The sequence below is a fragment of the Astyanax mexicanus genome, chromosome 2 (genome assembly GCF_023375975.1).
Source record: "Astyanax mexicanus isolate ESR-SI-001 chromosome 2, AstMex3_surface, whole genome shotgun sequence".
In the NCBI taxonomy this organism is placed as follows: Eukaryota; Metazoa; Chordata; class Actinopteri; order Characiformes; family Acestrorhamphidae; genus Astyanax; species Astyanax mexicanus.
Window position 1 is genome coordinate 1787110 of NC_064409.1, and position 17845 is coordinate 1804954.

General features: G+C 34.6%; 2 protein-coding genes across 5 annotated transcripts in view; one reads left to right on the top strand and one right to left on the bottom strand.

Annotated features, from left to right (window-relative positions):
- Positions 1–1431: 1431 nt before the first annotated feature.
- Positions 1432–8823, top strand: akr1b1.2 (aldo-keto reductase family 1, member B1 (aldose reductase), tandem duplicate 2). The gene is made up of 10 exons (XM_022671740.2): positions 1432–1638; positions 2408–2575; positions 3409–3525; positions 3772–3849; positions 4633–4755; positions 5471–5577; positions 6555–6636; positions 6768–6851; positions 7516–7598; positions 8178–8823. The coding sequence occupies exons 1-10, from the start codon at positions 1573–1575 to the stop codon at positions 8218–8220; spliced, it is 951 nt and encodes a 316-aa protein (XP_022527461.2). The 5' UTR covers positions 1432–1572; the 3' UTR covers positions 8221–8823.
- Positions 8824–8839: 16 nt separating this feature from the next.
- LOC103040561 (aldo-keto reductase family 1 member B1) overlaps positions 8840–17845 on the bottom strand; it is a 74243-nt gene continuing 65237 nt past the window's right edge. For 2 of the 4 annotated variants that reach the window (XM_049475025.1, XM_049475026.1), the window contains exon 10: positions 8840–9495. In XM_049475025.1, the coding sequence (XP_049330982.1) occupies positions 9453–9495 (43 nt within the window). In that variant the 3' untranslated portion in view covers positions 8840–9452. Of the gene's footprint in view, positions 9496–9606; positions 9690–10328; positions 10413–11798; positions 11881–12012; positions 12120–12828; positions 12952–13423; positions 13502–14213; positions 14331–14918; positions 15200–17845 lie in introns of those variants that run through there. The other 2 variants (XM_049475029.1, XM_049475021.1) reach the window with 2 other exon arrangements.

Below are 17845 nucleotides of genomic sequence, written 5' to 3' on the forward strand. Positions count from 1 at the left end.
TCACACGTGTGTCGTATTTTATTTGAAATCTAAAAAGAAATTCTTAGAAATCGTTTGCAAAAATGTAACTGAAAAGTTGATTTAGCTGATCAAAATTGCAGATTATTTACGTATAAAAGCAAAAAAATATAAAGCAATCAAGAGATCCCAGAAGCAAAATACTTTATTACTAAAATCCACAGAAAATCTATAAAAACACAAAACTGAAAGCAAAGACTGGCAAAATCCATTAACAGAAAAGAATAATGAAGTAAACAAGAATATTTAAATATACATCTTTGTTATATAATACAATTTTTTTTACTTTATTCTCTTAATACACATTTATTACACATTTAATCTCGTAATAGTAATTCTTTATTCTTGTAATATTATGTCTTTATTCTCAAAGTAAACTCGAGTTTTTACTTTAAAACGCTGTCGTAGCGCAACACTATGCTTAATAAAAAATGCATTTTATTAAATGTAAGTTATTTTGTGCGCATATTTATACATGTCATTTCATGGGGACAAAAAGTTATGTTACAGATTTGGTGGAATGTGCAATATGTAGGTACACTTTTTCTTTTTGATTCTTAAAATCTTTCTAGCAGATTTTATATTTGTTAGCATTAAATCTTTGGCACAAAATTCATTTTAATTTTAACAACCGCGTTTTAGGACCATACCAAAAAATAATTAAAAACAGCTCACTTCTAGATAATGGCATAATATCACAAGAATAAAGAATTAATACTACGAGAACAAACAGTACGAGAATAAAGACGTTATATAAAGAGAATAAAGTTGTAATATTACGAGATTAAAGTTGTAATATTACGAGATTAAAGTTGTAATATTACGAGATTAAATTTGTAATATTACGAAATTAAAGTCGTAATATGAAAATAAAGTCGTAATATTACGAGATTAAAGTTGTAATACTACGAGAATAAAGTTGTAATATTACAAGAATAAAGTACTAAAATATTATTATATAACAAAGATGTATATTTAAATCTTCTTGTTTACTTCATTATTCTTTTCTGTTTGTGGATTTTGCCAGTCTTTGCTTTCATTTTTGTGTTTTTATAGATTTTCTGTGGATTTTATTAATAAAGTATTTTGCTTATGGAATCTCTTGATTGCTCTATATATTTCTTTACTTCTATACATAAATAATCTGCAATTTTGATCAATTTAAATCAATTTATTAATTTATAGATTTTACACAGTAAAAGTGTGAAATCTAATAAGGAGAATTCTAATAAATAATTTGCAAAAAATATATACTAATGAATTGATTTAAATGATTATAAACTGCTGATATGATGTGATACAGGACTGAACACGGGATTATTGATCAGTATATTAATAAAACAGTATAAGGAGCTGAATATGGTCAGTCTCCACCCCTCCTGAATCTATGAATCGGTTCATTAGAACGATTCACTCACGAGTCAAATGTATGAATCGTAGTGTGTGCTGCACGAGCTGTAGTTTAATACAGTAATCTGCAGTTAGACGCAGCTTTTATCTATAACCATACTTTTATATTTATAATAATAATAAACTAGTTAAATCCTCTGAATCATGGCGACTTCAGTGAAGCTCAGCACCGGAGCAGACATGCCTATACTGGGTCTGGGAACATGGAAGGTAAATATAAACCCTGATTTTAACTTTAAAAGTCGAGTTTTATCTGTTATAAAATCATGTAGAGAGAGACTGTTTAACTAAAATAAGAGAAGTTTCATCTCTAGAACAACTTCAGGCCTGAATAAAGCTGTGGAGATCATATTACAGGTTAATATTAGACTCTGCTGCCAGATTTAGCAGATATACAGCTCATATACATGGACAAAAATTGAGAGTTCACTTCAGTTTCTGAATCAGTTTCTCTGATTTTGCTATTTACAGGTTTATGTTTGAGTAAAATGAACATTGTTGTTTTATTCTATAAACTACAGACAACACTTCTCCCAAATTCCAAATAAAAATATTCTCATTTAGAGCATTTATTTACAGAAAATGAGAAATGACTGAAATAACAAAAAAGATTCAGAGCTTTCAGACCTCAAATAATGCAAAGAAAACAAGTTCATATTCATAAAGTTTTAAGAGTTCAGAAATAATCAATATTTGGTGGAATAATCCTGGTAGTTTTTAATCACAGTTTTTTTTTCATGCATCTTGGCATCATGTTCTCCTCCACCAGTCTTACACACTGCTTTTGGATAACTTTATGCTGCTTTACTCCTGGTGCAAAAATTCAAGCAGTTCAGTTTGGTGGTTTGATGGTTTGTGATCATCTATCTTCCTCTTGATTATATTCCAGAGGTTTTCAATTTGGTAAAATCAAAGAAATTCACCATTTTTATAGGTGTTCTGTCCCATGGTGTATTCTCACCTACTGTTTTTCTCTCAGTCAGCTCCAGGAAAGGTAACGGAAGCTGTGAAAGCTGCTATCTCTGCAGGCTACAGACACATCGATGGAGCGTTCGTCTACCAGAATGAGAAGGAGGTTGGAGAGGGAATTCAGGCCATGATTAAAGAAGGAGCTGTGAAAAGAGAAGAGCTTTTTATTGTCAGCAAGGTACATTAGAATATCATAATATTCTTTAAAGCAGTCTACTAGTGCATCTCAAAAAATATATAATTGAAAAGTTACTTTATTTCAGTTATTCTGTTAAAAATGTGAAACTACTATATTATTTAGATGTGTTAAACACAGAGTGATCTATTTTAACATTTATTTCTTTTATTTTTGATGATTATGAAGCTTACAGTCAATGAAAAAAACCCAATAATGAGTGTCTCAGAAAATTTGAATATTATATAAGACCATTTGGTACTTTTTGCAGTGTGGGCAGTGTGCCAAATCCTGCTGGAAAATGAAATCCGCATCTCCATAAAAGTTGTCAGTAGCAGAGGGAAGCTGTAAGATATGAAGTGCTGTAAGATTTTGTGGGAAAACAAAACTGCACTGACTTTAGACTTGATAATAAAACACAGTGGATCAACACCAGCAGATGACAGACATGTCTCTCCAAACCATCACTGATCATCAGTACATTTTACATTTCATTTAAAGTAAATCAAGGGAGCAGAGTCTGGAGGAAGAGTGGAGAGACACACAGTCCAAACTGCTCCAGGTCTAGTGTGAAGTTTCCACCTATCAGTGATGGTTTGGAGAGACATGTCATCTGCTGGTGTTGATCCACTGTGTTGTGTCAAGTCCATCAAGTCCAAAGTCAGTGCAGTGTTTTCCCACTCAATCTTACAGCACTTTTTTCTTGGATTTCATTTTCCAGCAGGATTTGGCACACTGCCCACTAACCCTAACCCAAAAAATAGATCACTCTACATTGCTATTAATTTGCTTCTTATTGCCCACCCCTACTGTAAAAATTCTTTATTTCTCCACAGCTTTGGTGCACTTTTCACAAGAAGTCTGCAGTAAAAGGGGCGTGTCAGAAGACCTTAAGTGACCTGCAGCTGGACTACCTAGACCTGTACCTGGTTCACTGGCCAATGGGCTTTCAGGTGGTTTTCAGGTGCATGTCCAGTTAGACTTGAACAATATGGTTAATAATAAGGTTAAGTTTGTTTTTTGTTATGTGAAATAACATCTTAAAATAGTTTATATGCTTAAAATTAAAGTCTTGTTTGGAAAGGATGCCAGAAAAGGACCTTTTTAGCATGATTTATTTTGAACAGTGCGCTATGTCAAGGAAATAAATATATATATTATACAGAATATATTGCTTATTACATTTTATTACATTACAGGCTGGAACAGAACTGTTACCACTGGATAATGAAGGCCTAACAATCAATGATGATACCAATTTCCTGGATACCTGGGAGGTGAGGTAGACATTATGGCTCATTGCTATCTTACACCCCATCAACAACATATTTTCACTCCTTCCTCCTGCCTAGTTTAAACAGCAGCAGATCTTCAGAATATACCTACACTGATGGGTGTGGTGTTCTGGAAATGAGGTGTGTTCAGGTACATTTCTGGAGTTTTATCTTGTTTATCTTGGTAACAGAAAACACAGGAGCTCCACTGACTGAATACAACCTAGACAGACGCCAACAGTCAGACGTTCATCGCTATCTCGGTAACACAGGCGCCGTGCCGAGCCGAGCGTACACCCCCACTTATTACACACACATGAACACACAGCAGCACAAACCCAACTTTTACATCAACAATAAACAGAATAGTAAATAAAATAACATTGCTGTTCCCGTAAATGAGCTGCTGGAGCTCCTTCACAGCGTCAACCAGCAGCTCAGTTTCCTCTGCTGAGAAGAGTTTGTTGAACACGTCCAGGTAGCTGCACCGTTACAATAGCAATCCACCAAAGACAGAGCTCACCTGATCTACTCTTAAAGAGAATGATGAACAAGAGACACTCTGATTGGTTTATTTGATGTTACATCCAAAATTAACCACAGAAATGATTAATTAAGAGAACTGAGTATAGTATGTTGTCTGACATACTGTTTCCCAGCCTTTGATATAAGTTTGAAATGATGTTATTTGCTTCATTTATGAGAGCAGTACTGTTTGGCTTGTTGGTGTATGCTGCCCATTGAGTCTGTAGCACGTTATAATAAATTTGCATTGATCTCATACAGGGAATGGAGGAGCTGGTGGACGCTGGGCTGGTCAAGTCCATCGGCATCTCAAACTTTAACCGAGAGCAGATTGAGGCCATTCTGAATAAACCAGGCCTCAAATACAAACCTGCAAACAACCAGGTAAGATCAGTGTTAAAAAATATTGGTATTGATGTGTTACATAGAACAGTTAAAGCTGATGTCTGTAAGTTCTGTGGTTTAGGGGATTTAGGGCCCTCTCTGATGAGAATGGGTAACTGCACCGAGCATTCGGAAGAAGAATCATTTTTAACTGGGAGGGTGTGATGCGGTCTCCTTTCAGAGCGGATGAATCCGAATCCAGGTTATGTTCAGTCAGAGAGAGTGTTTCTTTGGTTTTGCTATGAGTGAATGAACTACTGAGCTCTGAGTTTCCTCTTCTGAAGTCTCCATTGCTCCACCAGCCGCTCGCGTTCAGTAAAACTGAGCCGGATCCTCTTTTAGAAGCTGTACGTGTGACATAAGTACGTAAAGACGTGTGACGTGGGCAGAAGAAGAAGAACTCCTGCGAAAAGTGACCCGACACCCCAGTTTTTAAGTTTTTAGAGTAAATATATTATAAGGTTTAGCAGGGGTGGTGGTCCAGAACACTGTTATCATTATTAAACACAATATTTTATCCATATTCTTTATCACTTAGTTTAGAAACAAAATAATACAGACAGCCCTTTAATAATAACAATAGCAGCCTTTTGTCTATGAAGAGATTTGTAGTCCTGCAATTAACATTTTTTTTGTTTCATTGCAAAAAAAACAGAGCATGCAGTCTAAACTATAGAAGTAAAACTATCTGAATGTCCTTTTCTTTTTTATTTAGATTGAGTGCCACCCCTACCTGACTCAGGAGAAACTCGTTGATTTCTGTCTGTCTAAGGGAATCTCAGTGACTGCATACAGTCCTCTGGGTTCTCCTGACCGTCCATGGTGGGTAATCTCTCTAAAACACTTAACTCACATAAACCATAAAGACTTATTTTAAATTTTAAAGGGAAATACTTTATAAAGTTTGAATAGACATTGTACCTTGAGTTAAGGGAAAATACAGCCAACACTCCCAACAGGCTTACAATATAGGGGCATAGTGTTACCCATGCAAAGAAATGGCTATATTTGGGGGCTCATTCATCCATTCATTCATTCATGATCAGGAGATCGCTGGTTCAAATCCGGGTCATGCAGCTCGCCATCAGCTTCCAGAGCCCTGAGAGAGCACAGTTGGCCTTGCTCTCTCTGGGTGGGTACAGTACAGTAGATGGTGCACTTTTCCCTTCATCACTCCTAGGGTGATGTGGATCAGCACAAGGCTGCGTCTGTGAGCTGATGTATCAGAAACGAGTCGCTGCCCTTTCTCCGAGCGTTAGCGCTGTGATGCTACTCGGCAATGCTACAGCATCAGCAGCAGCTCAAAAAGAGGCGGAGTCTTACTTCAAATATGTTCGCCCTACTTGGCACACCTAAATTGGGATAAAATGTGAATTATTTTTGATTTTACACCATTAACAAGCTCAGAGTAGCTCCACACTTCCTTGGTAGACTTCTGAGTTTCCTGACAATTGTGAAATCGCACAGTTTGCTTTTTAAAAACACTGTTTATTATATACACAGTACCTTCAGATAGTTCTCGATTGTGAGTGAATAGGTAGGATAGGGGAACAAATTGCAAAATTAATTCTGTAGAATATTCGTGCATTTTCACTGAAATCATTTTGCAATTTCTTCCCCTATGAAAGCTCTCAGTGTCTCATTTTAAATATCAGGGCCCTCAGACATCTACCAGTGAACTGTGAAGCTACTTGGACTTTTTTGGGTTCCTATAATTAAACTGAATGGTCTTGATGTTTAAAGCGCGTCTGAAGCAAAAACACAGAAATAATAAAAATAATTTGCTTTTCTAACATCAGGGCTAAACCAGAGGACCCTTCATTGCTGGATGATCCAAATATTAAGGCTATTGCTCAGAAATACAACAAGACCACAGCTCAGGTACTAGACTACTACAATTTTCAACAGAATCCTACTAAGATGGAAATGTGCCACATTTCCATCCCATCAGTATATATGTGTTTTTAGAAAAAGTGTAAGCTAGAGGAATTTAAGATTTTCCTAAATTGCAGGTTCTAATACGTTTCCACATTGAGAGGAACATCATTGTGATTCCCAAGTCTATCACTGCCTCACGCATCCAGGAGAACTTTCAGGTAAGCAAAGAGAATCACATTCACTGTTTGTGTTGGACACAGGTGAAATTTGGCATTCACAGTGAACACACACACACACACACATAGTGATAGTAATAGGGCTGTGCAATATGGCCAAAAATGCATATCCTGATATGGGCCACCTTCATATATGCATATGTCTGTGCTTAACACAGAAACACTTAAGATTAGCTGCAGATGTGTGAATTGAACGCTGCACATACTGCGTGTGTAAACAGCATGGAGCAGCAGAGACCGCATTTGTTTATAGCATTATATTATCTGGGCAGTATATCAGATTAAAATGTGCCTAATCAGCAGTTTAGCTCAATTAAATTGAAGTATATTTGATAGCTGAGTCAAATCAAGACTGGATCATGTTCTCACCATACGCTAACATGAGGAAACATACCTGTCTAGGAGGCGGAGAAGTTTCAGGAGCCAATTAAACTGTTTAACTGTTAAACTTGTTGAATCCAGGTATTGAATAGGTATTGAACTTTGTCGTCAGTGTTACATAATATAATCACAAAAAAATCTCATAAAACTAGGACTAATATCCAAGTAAAATATTTAATAAAAAGTGTATAGCTTTAAGATTTAAATGTCTATTGAGTTATTTAGACTCATTACATTTATATCCTGTTTTTATTTCTGTCCAAAGGTCTTTGATTTCAAACTGACTGATGAAGAGATGAAGACAATTTTAGGCTTTAACAAGAACTTCAGGGTTTGTCCCATGCAGTGGTGAGTGCATGAGTTTTACCAGTTTCCCTTGTTTTCCTTTCCTTTGTTTTTTATTTTTCCTGAACTTTTTTTATGTTTTTAAGCACTGTATCAAAATATTTTATTAAATATAAAATATATATAATATAAAATATTTTATATCCTACATGACCACAATTCTGTCTGAACCTGAACATCTACTAGTGCATCTCAAAAAAATAGAATATCTTTGTAAAGTTACAATGATACAATGAAAAGTTATTTCAGTATTTCAGTTCAAAATGTGAAACTCACATATTATAAAGCTGTATTACACACAGAGTGTGTAGAATATTATATAAGACCAATTAGTACTTTTGTCAGTGTGGGCAGTGTGCCAAGTCCTGCTGGAAAATGAAATCTGCATTTTCAGCTAACATAATAACATCATTTAGAGCAATTTTTAGCATGTGAAAGAGGTGCCCACACACATTGACCATGTCATTTTCCGTTTCTATATTTATTAACTGTGTATTTATTATGTTTAAAGATAAGTATTTATAGATTCAGCTGTTTATTTATTGTTAATAATGTTTTATTCTTGTGTGGTTTGTTTTGCAGGAGTGTGAAGCACAAAGACTATCCGTTCAATGCTGAACACTAAAACGGAAGAAAGCTTCATCCAGTGTTCTGCTTTAAGGGGACACTAAACCCTAAACCATATTTCATATTTTTTCCATTATTATCTGAAATGTGTTTAATTGATGCAATAAGACATACTGGTCCTGCTTAAAATGTTTATGAGCATTTTCTAACCTTTAAAAAACGCTTTTACTGTGGTCATTTCTGTCTCTGCGGCGCCCCCACAGGTTCAACTGTGCTATAGGTGAGGATGATGCTTTTGTGTAGTTTGGTATGCAGACACATCACAATATGTTGATCAATAAATCAATAAGCCCAATCAACTCTCCTTCCTGCCCCGCCCCTAAACCCATACATCACCATACATTTTTTAAGCATTTTTAAAATTTGAGCTAAGAGTGGAGTCAGCTAAAATCAGGGGGTTTAGTGACCTTTTAAAAGTTTCAAATGCAGTGTTTTCTTTTTACTTCAGATTAAAAAAATGCATTTTCTCAAATACACTGATCTGATGGAGATCTGTAAGAGTAAAGACTCGAAAGCAATGCCACTGAAGGTGTTTATTGGCTTCCCTGTAAAAGCGTGTTGAAATTTGTTAAGAAATAAAATAAAAGCTTTAATAATAAAATGTTTTTCCTTTTATTTTTATGACCCTATTGTTCTGTATTCACTCAAACAGTGGCTGAGTACAAAACTTAAAAATGAAAAAAAATAAACCATGATAATCTTATACCTTCCTGATACCTTCATTATCGTGGTATATATCTCAGTATATCTCCCAAGCACCACATAAGGTTAAATATGATGATTATATTCTCCACCATAAATCTCCTATACGTGTTATGTTAATCTACGCCCCTACATAAAAAGAGTGTAAATATTCCAATAAATATTTCTGTCAGGATATTACTATTTTTCTTTGCAAAAGTGTAAAGAACAATAAATTGAATGAATTATATGTTCTAAATGACAGAAAATATATAAATTATATAAATTGGCACCCACTGGCAAAGCTGATGTGGGTTGCCAGATTGACGAAACTGAACCTACAAAAACAAGCACAAGACGAGTTGGGCAACGTCTGCAGTGGCGACAAATAATCACATTTACAGCTAAATCAAGTCAATATAGAATCTCTAATGAACAAAATATTATATTATACCATTAAATTTTTATTATAGTGTTTCTAATATATATGATGTTTGAGCTTAATTGTAGTTCAGAAGCATTGTCCTGACTGTGTGTAATAACTGAGCTTTAGTATTCTGCGTTCAGTGGAAAGTCCTTGTGCTTGGTAGCCCTAAATGAAAAAAGAGTAAAAGTATAATTAACTTTAAAAATGATCACTTTCTAAAAATACAAAAATATAAATAAATGAAAAACACATGCAGTCATATTAGTCTTAACTCACCACTCCATTGGAAATGCTCTCCAGTTCCTGTTGAAGCTGAGAATGGTGCTCATTTCCTCCTCATTCAGCTTAAAATCAAACACCTGTAGCATAAAATAAGATTTTTTTAAATAAGCTGTAGTGCATATCCTTAAAGTATATGTGAAGATATATATATATAGTTCAGAAGTTTTTCATATATTAAAATAATAAATTATGCCCATAGGTAATTATATATACAGCTCTGGAATATAATCAAGAGGAAGATGGATGATCACAAACCATCAAACCACCAAACTGAACTGCTTGAATTTTTACACCAGGAGTAAAGCAGCATAAAGTTATCCAAAAGCAGTGTGTAAGACTGGTGGAGGAGAACATGATGCCAAGATGCATAAAAAAAAACTGTGATTAAAAACCAACCAGGGTTATTCCACCAAATATTGATTTCTGAACTCTTAAAACTTTATGAATATGAACTTGTTTTCTTTGCATTATTTGAGGTCTGAAAGCTCTGCATTTTTTTTTCTTATTTCAGTCATTTCTCATTTTCTGTAAATAAATGCTCTAAATGACAATATTTGTATGTGGAGCATTTATTTGAGCATTTTATTCAAACATAAACCTATAAATATAAAAATCAGAGAAACTGATTCTGAAACTGAAGTGCTCTCTTCATTTTTTCCAGAGCTTTATCCTTTTGGTTTTGACCTAAACTGTAGTATGTAATCCAGTACAATTACCTGAAAATTTTCTTTAATTCTCCCTGGATTGGAAGATTTGGGAATAACTGAAACATTCCGCTCAATGTGGAACCGGATTAGAACCTGGAAACAAAGTTCTCAGATTTAGCATATCATGTGGTTTGAGGCAAGATTTTAATAAGACATTCAAGAATGTGTGTGTGTTTCTGTTTGTGTGTGCGTGTGTATTGAGAACTACAATCTGCAATTATTATAGAACTACAAAATGTTCCTTTGGGTATGAATCCCTTCCCAGACTCTACAACCTTCTTTCTTCAAGAATCAAGATCAAACCAAACTTACGTCTGAGGTTTAAATACGACAGACTACTTTAATATCCTCTCTAATGTTCAAATCATGTTCTATCATTTAGCAACTGCGCATCATGCAGATTGATTTAGGTGTGTCATTGTGTCTTTGCTATCATAACGACGGGAAAAGTACACCTTGCTCGTCTCGAAACGTGTGAAATAATGTACTTATTCTCTTAGTTAATCATGGGTGTGGTTACTTTTTTGGGTGTAACGTGAAATAATAAACCAATCAGAGTGTCTCTTTTGCTCATCATTCTCTTTAAGAGTAGATCAGGTGAGCTCTGACTTTGGTGGATTGCTATTTTAACAGTGCAGCTACCTGGACGTGTTCAATAAATGAAATTTAAACGATTTAAATATAGCTCTAAGGATCTGACACACATTTTACTATCAAATATTCTGTGTCAGATTCGTTTTAGGCTTACTCTAATTAATTTCAATTATAGTTTTTCATAAATTTTGGGTTGTATTGTCCATGTCTGCACTGTTTTAAAAATTGTATGGTCGGGCGCTGAGTGGTCCAGCGGTCTAAAGCGCTGCCACTATGAGCGGGAGGTCGCAGGTTCGAACCCCCGGGTAGGTAGATGGCGCTCTCTCCCTACATCACTAAAGGGTGATGTCTGCAGCACAGTGTGTCTGTGAGCTGATGTATCAGAACCGAGTCACTGTGCTTTCCTCCAAGCGCATCAGCAACAGCTTGAAAAGAAGCAGTGGCTGACTTCACATGTATCGGAGGAGGCATTTGCTAGTATTTTTAACCCTCCTGGTGTGTTGAGGCATCACTAGTGATAGGGGGAGTCCTAATGAGTGGGTTGGGTAATTGGCTATGTAAACTGGGGAGAAAATGGGAAAAATTAGAAATAAAATTATATATTAAAAAAAAAAAAATGGTGTGGTCATGAAAATTTGCCTTAAAGGCATGGAAAAGTCATGAAAAAATCATGGAAATGTATTAGTAAAAAAAAGTGTATTAACCCTGAAGTTTGTACATGTTATCATGTTTCACTACAACCCAAGTCTATTTCACATCTGATTTCTCCTTTAATTATGAGAATCAACTGTTTATCATTAAATCTTTACATTTTTATTTAAACATGTGCTGTTCCTACATGATAGTTAAAATTATTAGCTTATCTATGATGATGATAAAAGATACCTGTGCCGTTGTCTTATTATATTTAGCAGCTATGGCCTTGATCTTTGGGTCCTCCAATAGGGACTGCTCATCTGCCTTCGCCCTGATAAAACAGACACCATGCAGTAGAGTTAAGAACTATTCAGAGATAGATTTTGTAATTTATTTTTTCAGTTTTGGGTGAGTTAATTATTTAATCTGTAATCTGTTAAGATTGAGGTTTTATTTTTCTCACCATGGTCTCTCAGGGGATCCCAGAGGACCGTATGCGGTCACGGAGATGCCCTTAGACTGACAGTAGTTGATCAGCTTCACTTGTGTCAGATAGGGATGACACTCAATCTGTAAAGTTACTTTATTTTAGTGAATCGTTTGAAAAAGTGAAACTCATATATCATATAGATGTATTACACACTATTGTAAGCTTTTATTTCTTTTATTGTTGATGATTATGAAGCTTACAGACAATGAAAACCCAAAAATCAGTGTATCAGAAAATTACAATATTATAGAAGACCAACTGGTACTTATGGCAGTGTGCCAAGTCCTGCTGAAAAATGAAATATGCATCCAAACCACCACTGATTGGTGGAAACTTCACACTAGACCTCGAGCAGTTTGGACTGTGTGTCTCTCCACTCTTCCTCCAGACTCTGATCCCTTGATTTACTTTAAATGAAATGTAAAATTTACTGATGATCAGTGATGGTTTGGAGAGACATGTCTGTCATCTGCTGGTGTTGATCCACTGTGTTTTATTATCAAGTCTAAAGTCAGTGCAGTTTTGTTTTCCCACAAAATCTTACAGCACTTCATATCTTACAGCTTCCCTCTGCTGAAAACAACATTTATGGAGATGCAGATTTCATTTTCCAGCAGGATTTGGCACACTGCCCACACTGCCAAAAGTACTTATATCTTAAGATCTTTTACAATATTCTAATTTTCTGAGACACTGATTTTTGGGTTTCCATTGGTTGTAAACCATAATGACAAGAAATAAACACTTAAAATAGATCAATCTGTGTGTAATAATGTAAGAAAAAGTTACCTGGTTGTTTGCTGGTTTATATTTGAGGTCTGGTTTGTTCAGGATTGCTTCAGTCTGCTCTCGATTGAAGTTAGAGATACCAATGGCCTTGACCAGCCCAGCATCCACCAGCTTCTCCATTTCCTATAGGATATTTGATCAATCTGATTATTAGAGATTTGGGAAATCATATACAGATGCAGAAATAAAAAAGAAGTATAGGGAAAAAAATCAAATAACGAAAAAAAGGAACATGTAAAAAAATGAAAAGGCGGTCCGTCACAAACCCTGGAGATATCAGCCAATAGTGTTCGCTGAAGGAGGTGACCCCAGCCCCACCCCCAAACTGTCAAAACCACCTATTTTCAAAACTCGAGCGCAAAAAACTCTGCTGCAGGTAACTCACACAGCGTGAGAGGAAAAAATCACCCGAGAGGAGAAAAATAAAGTTCGAGAGCAACATTTGCTACAGCACCACACAATTAACTTTTTTTTTGCACGCTAGTTTCACATTTGTGCTCACGAGAAGTTTTTTTCACCTGTTATTTTTACATAAAAACACTTTTAAAAGTCACATATTAGAAAGTAATGGTGTAATTGTGGAGTATTTAATTACCTCCCATGTCTCCAGAAAGTTGCTGTTATCTGGAATGACTTGTCCCTCGGCATCAAAAGGGAAACTCTCTTCTCCAGGCTGCAGATTTAAATCCAGAAATCAGGATTTACATGCAAAGGTATTAAAAGTATCCCGATTAATTACTCTCTAGGTAGAAGTATAAATACTAATAGAGTTTAATAAAATACTTCTGTAGAGTAGAAGTTTTGTAAAAGTACTTCTTTTTATTTTAAGTATAATTTAAGTATAAAAGTAAAATTAATGTAAGGGGAAAAAATACAGCTATTAAGAACAAAAGCTTAGGCCACGCCCACAGAGTCCTATAGTGCACTAAAACACCCCCCCCCCCTCCCCCAAACACATTTTACTTAAAGCTATAATGACTATAATGTTAAAATATTAAAATGTTAATGTTGATAATATAATTTAGGACGCACTAGGCTCCTCCCTGTTTCAGCTACATATATGCCCATATATATCAAAATGAATGCATTTTATATACAGAACAATGTAAATATATGCTATGTTCTTGCTGGAGTGTGTGTGTGTGTGTGGGTGGGGGGGGGGGGGGGGGGCAGGTGTGATGTATGACAGTATAAACCAGCCGTAATGAAAACCAGCTGAAATGAAATAGAATATTTTTTTTTAAATGTAAGGTGTAAAAAGTTCAGATAAATGTGTAAAAAAGTAAAATAATTACTGCAGTAAAGTAGAGATAACCTACATTTCTACTTGAGTCAGTATAAGTAACACATGTTGGGTGTTATGAGTGTATACTTCATTATAATACCTTAAAGCCCATTGGGAAGTGAATTAGGTATAAATCCAGATAGTCAAGGTTCAGATCTCTCAAGGTCGTCTCACAGGCTCCTCTGACCAGATGTCTCTCATGGAAGGTGCACCACAGCTGCAATGATTTATCAATCAATCAATCAACTTTTATTTTTACACCTTTATCTACATTGATGGATTGATAACATTTAATAAGAAATTAGAAATAATGAGGGACAAAATAGTAAAAAATTATAAATAAAAAATAATACAAATTTATATCAAAATTTAATATAGATAAATAAAATATATACATAAAAAAATAGAAAATTAAAAAAAAAATTTGATAAGATATAAAATGAAGAAAAAGATAATAACTATAAAAGTAAAGTAAAATAATGAAGACAAATAAATCATAATGAACTAAGAACATAGGAAATAAAAAAATATAAGAATAAAAAACTAACTAAATAAATATAAAAAACAAATAAATAAATAAATAATAAGAAAAAGATAAACTCATTAAAAAAATCATTTAAAACAATCACAGGCTTTCCGATGATGCCCAAAAAATAAAGAATAAAAAAATAAATAAATAAATGAAAATGTAAAATTTCTAAATGAATAAACTTCTTATAAGCCTCTTTCTGATTAAGGAAATTATAAATAATAACGGGTGACTCATCAGTTAACACTTTTTCATGAGATAATTTTCCATGCTTACCTTACTGACAATAAAGAGTTCCTCTCTTTTCACCACTCCTTCATCAATCATGGCACGAACAGCGACCCCGACCTCTTTCTCATTCTCATAAAAATAGGCCCCATCAATGTGACGATAACCAGTGAGTATAGCTGTTTTCACAGCTTCTTCTACCTGCCCCGGAGACGCCTGTGCAAAAAATCCACTTTTGATTATTTTGTCGTAGTTATAGTCCTTATACTCTTGATATAAACTAAAACACTGTTTTGTATTCATTGCTCAGGTAGCCAGAACACTCCTGCATTCACCTGCAACACCTCATGCACATTATATGTTATCAAAATAAAAGTCCCAAGCTTTCAAAAATTATATTTTTCCTCAAAAAAAAAAAAAATATTTCATGCCATAGAGGGTTAATTTTCCTCTGTTTTAAGATTCATGAGTTTAATCAGGAGGTTTAATAAAACACCTGAAAGTAACAGAAGAGCAGTGTTAATGTGTTTAAATTTAATGATTAGTGATTTAAGTGCACAAAGCAAAATTACACAATAAAAACAAAAAGAACAAACAACAGCATCAGCTCATATGTACAGAACTCTATGGTGACATCATGTTAAAAAAACATAATTCGAGGCCACAACTTATTAAGGGGTGGGAACGAGTTTTTAGTACAAGAATTAAGTGTCTTTTACTTGGAATTAAAGCTACTCCATAATATCACCATAATTCATTCAGAAATAATAAAAAAAATCCAGTTCATTCTCCATTTTGTTTTCCAAAAGATTATTCTTGGATTAAAGAAGCTTTGATGTAATATTCAGTTTCTTCATGAACATTAATTAACAGAAAAGCAAGTTTTATTATTCTGTGACAATGACTTAATTATCTTGTTCCCACACCTTAATAAGTCATGGCCATGACATAATTATCTTATTCCCATGCAAAAGGATCTCGTCCCCACACCTTACTAAGTCATAGCAACAACTTTAATATTTCACTCACACGCCTTAATTATGTCGTTCAAGCGACTTAGGATCTCGTTCCTACGTCTTATTAAATCGTGACAACCACTTACAGTAACTATTTCACTTACATGCCTTAATTATCTCATTTCCACATATTAAGATTTTGATCCCCCACCTAAATAAGTCATGGCATCAACTTAATTATCGCACTAACACTGCTTAATTATCTTGTTTAAACGATTAGGATCTCATTTCCACACCTTAATAAATTGTGGCAATGACTTACAGTAACTATTTTACTCACACGCCTTAATTATCTCATTTCCACACATTAGGATATTGATCCCACGCCTTAACTTAACTTAATAAGTTGTGACTACGCCTTTGGATCTCATTCCCACACCTTAATAATTAGTGGCAATGACTTAATTGTCTCATTGATACCTTAATTATATAGTTCAAACAATTAGGATCTCATTCCCATGATTTAATAAATCGTGGCAATGACTTACCGTAACTATCTCGCTCACATGCCTTAATGATCTCATTTCCATGCATTAGGATATTGATTCCACACTTAATAAGTTGTGGCCATGCCATACCTGTCAAGTTTTAGATTTAAAAATAAGGGATATTTTCCTCTGTCCGCTTAAAGCCGTCCCACCAGCCCAACGAAGGTTCAGTATCCCTTACATTTTAAGACAGGTTTACAAAAAAAAATTAAAATAACCACATGTGAACCACTTACACACTACAATTAGATTATCAGAATCTGAAATGTTGTGGACATTCCTACATATGTCATTCTTTTAATACAGTCAAATTAAAAATAATTTTCTAGATATTAAAAAAGTTAAGATTTCATGTCTTTTTTGCCATAAATGCACTCTTTTATATTATATATATTTTTTATTTATTTAATAGATTTAAAATTAAACAAAGGGTGCACAAATTCTGCAAAATGACTGTAGGTGACCTAAAAATAGTATCATGAGCTTTTACTAAAAGGACATGGACCAGATATATTCCATCAGTAAAAATTAGTCCTAATGGCCTACACAATTAATAATTTTTAATTAATACTTCTTTCTTTTGATCACTCAACCCCTGATCAGTTCAGTTCATTTCGGTCCTCTCCACATTTTCTAGTTAAACTGAGTCACAAGCTGTATTTTTTATTTTAAAAGGTTTAATCTGTGTGTTTTATTTCGGAGACGAGTATTGTTAAACAGCTATCAGAAAAATCTCATCACAGTTTACATGATTAGCCTACCGTTACCTTTCTTTTAGAAAAATCGCTGAATATCCAGATATGTTTTAACATCAGCAGCTCCGACGAGCTGCCTGAACTCACAGCGACGGGGGGCTTCCCAACACTGACCCTCTATTGCAAGCTGATTGGCTGTTTCTCCTGAAAGGCGGGACTTTCTCCTTGAACCGGCTCCATGATTGGTTAAGAGACACAGCGGGGTCAGTGCCCTGTCTCCTCAATAATATATATTTTTTAATCTTAATATAATACGGGAAATTTACGGGAAAATACTAATACGGGAGGACGGCGGGAAAGAGGAGTAAAATACGGTAGTTTCCCGGACAAAACGGGAGACTTGACAGGTATGCGGCCATGCCTTAGGATCTCATTCCCACGCCTTAATAAGTTGTGCCCACACATTATTTAACTTTTTTTTAAAATGATGTCACTTTAGAGCAGGGGTCTCAAACTCATTTTTGCCGAGGGCCACATTGGCATATTGGCTGTCCTCTGAGGGCCAGATGTAACTTATAAATATAAGAAAATGTAACCAGATGTAATACAAAATGAATGTAATTACTCCTTAATGTTAAATAACTCTCAATATACTATTTATTCAATCAAATATTACAGTTGCATGGAAAAATGGTTGCTTGTTGCTCTATTAACATAAATCCTTTTAATTTATAAGTTATATTAACTTTGATCAAAACGTTTGATACTGAAATAAG

Bases quoted from the DNA above. Each gene is read 5' to 3' on its own strand.
- akr1b1.2 (XM_022671740.2), top strand. From the start codon at position 1,573: ATGGCGACTTCAGTGAAGCTCAGCACCGGAGCAGACATGCCTATACTG. The intron at 3,526-3,771 runs GTGGTTTTCAGG...ATTACATTACAG, and splicing joins ACTGGCCAATGGGCTTTCAG to GCTGGAACAGAACTGTTACC. The intron at 3,850-4,632 runs GTGAGGTAGACA...GATCTCATACAG, and splicing joins ATTTCCTGGATACCTGGGAG to GGAATGGAGGAGCTGGTGGA.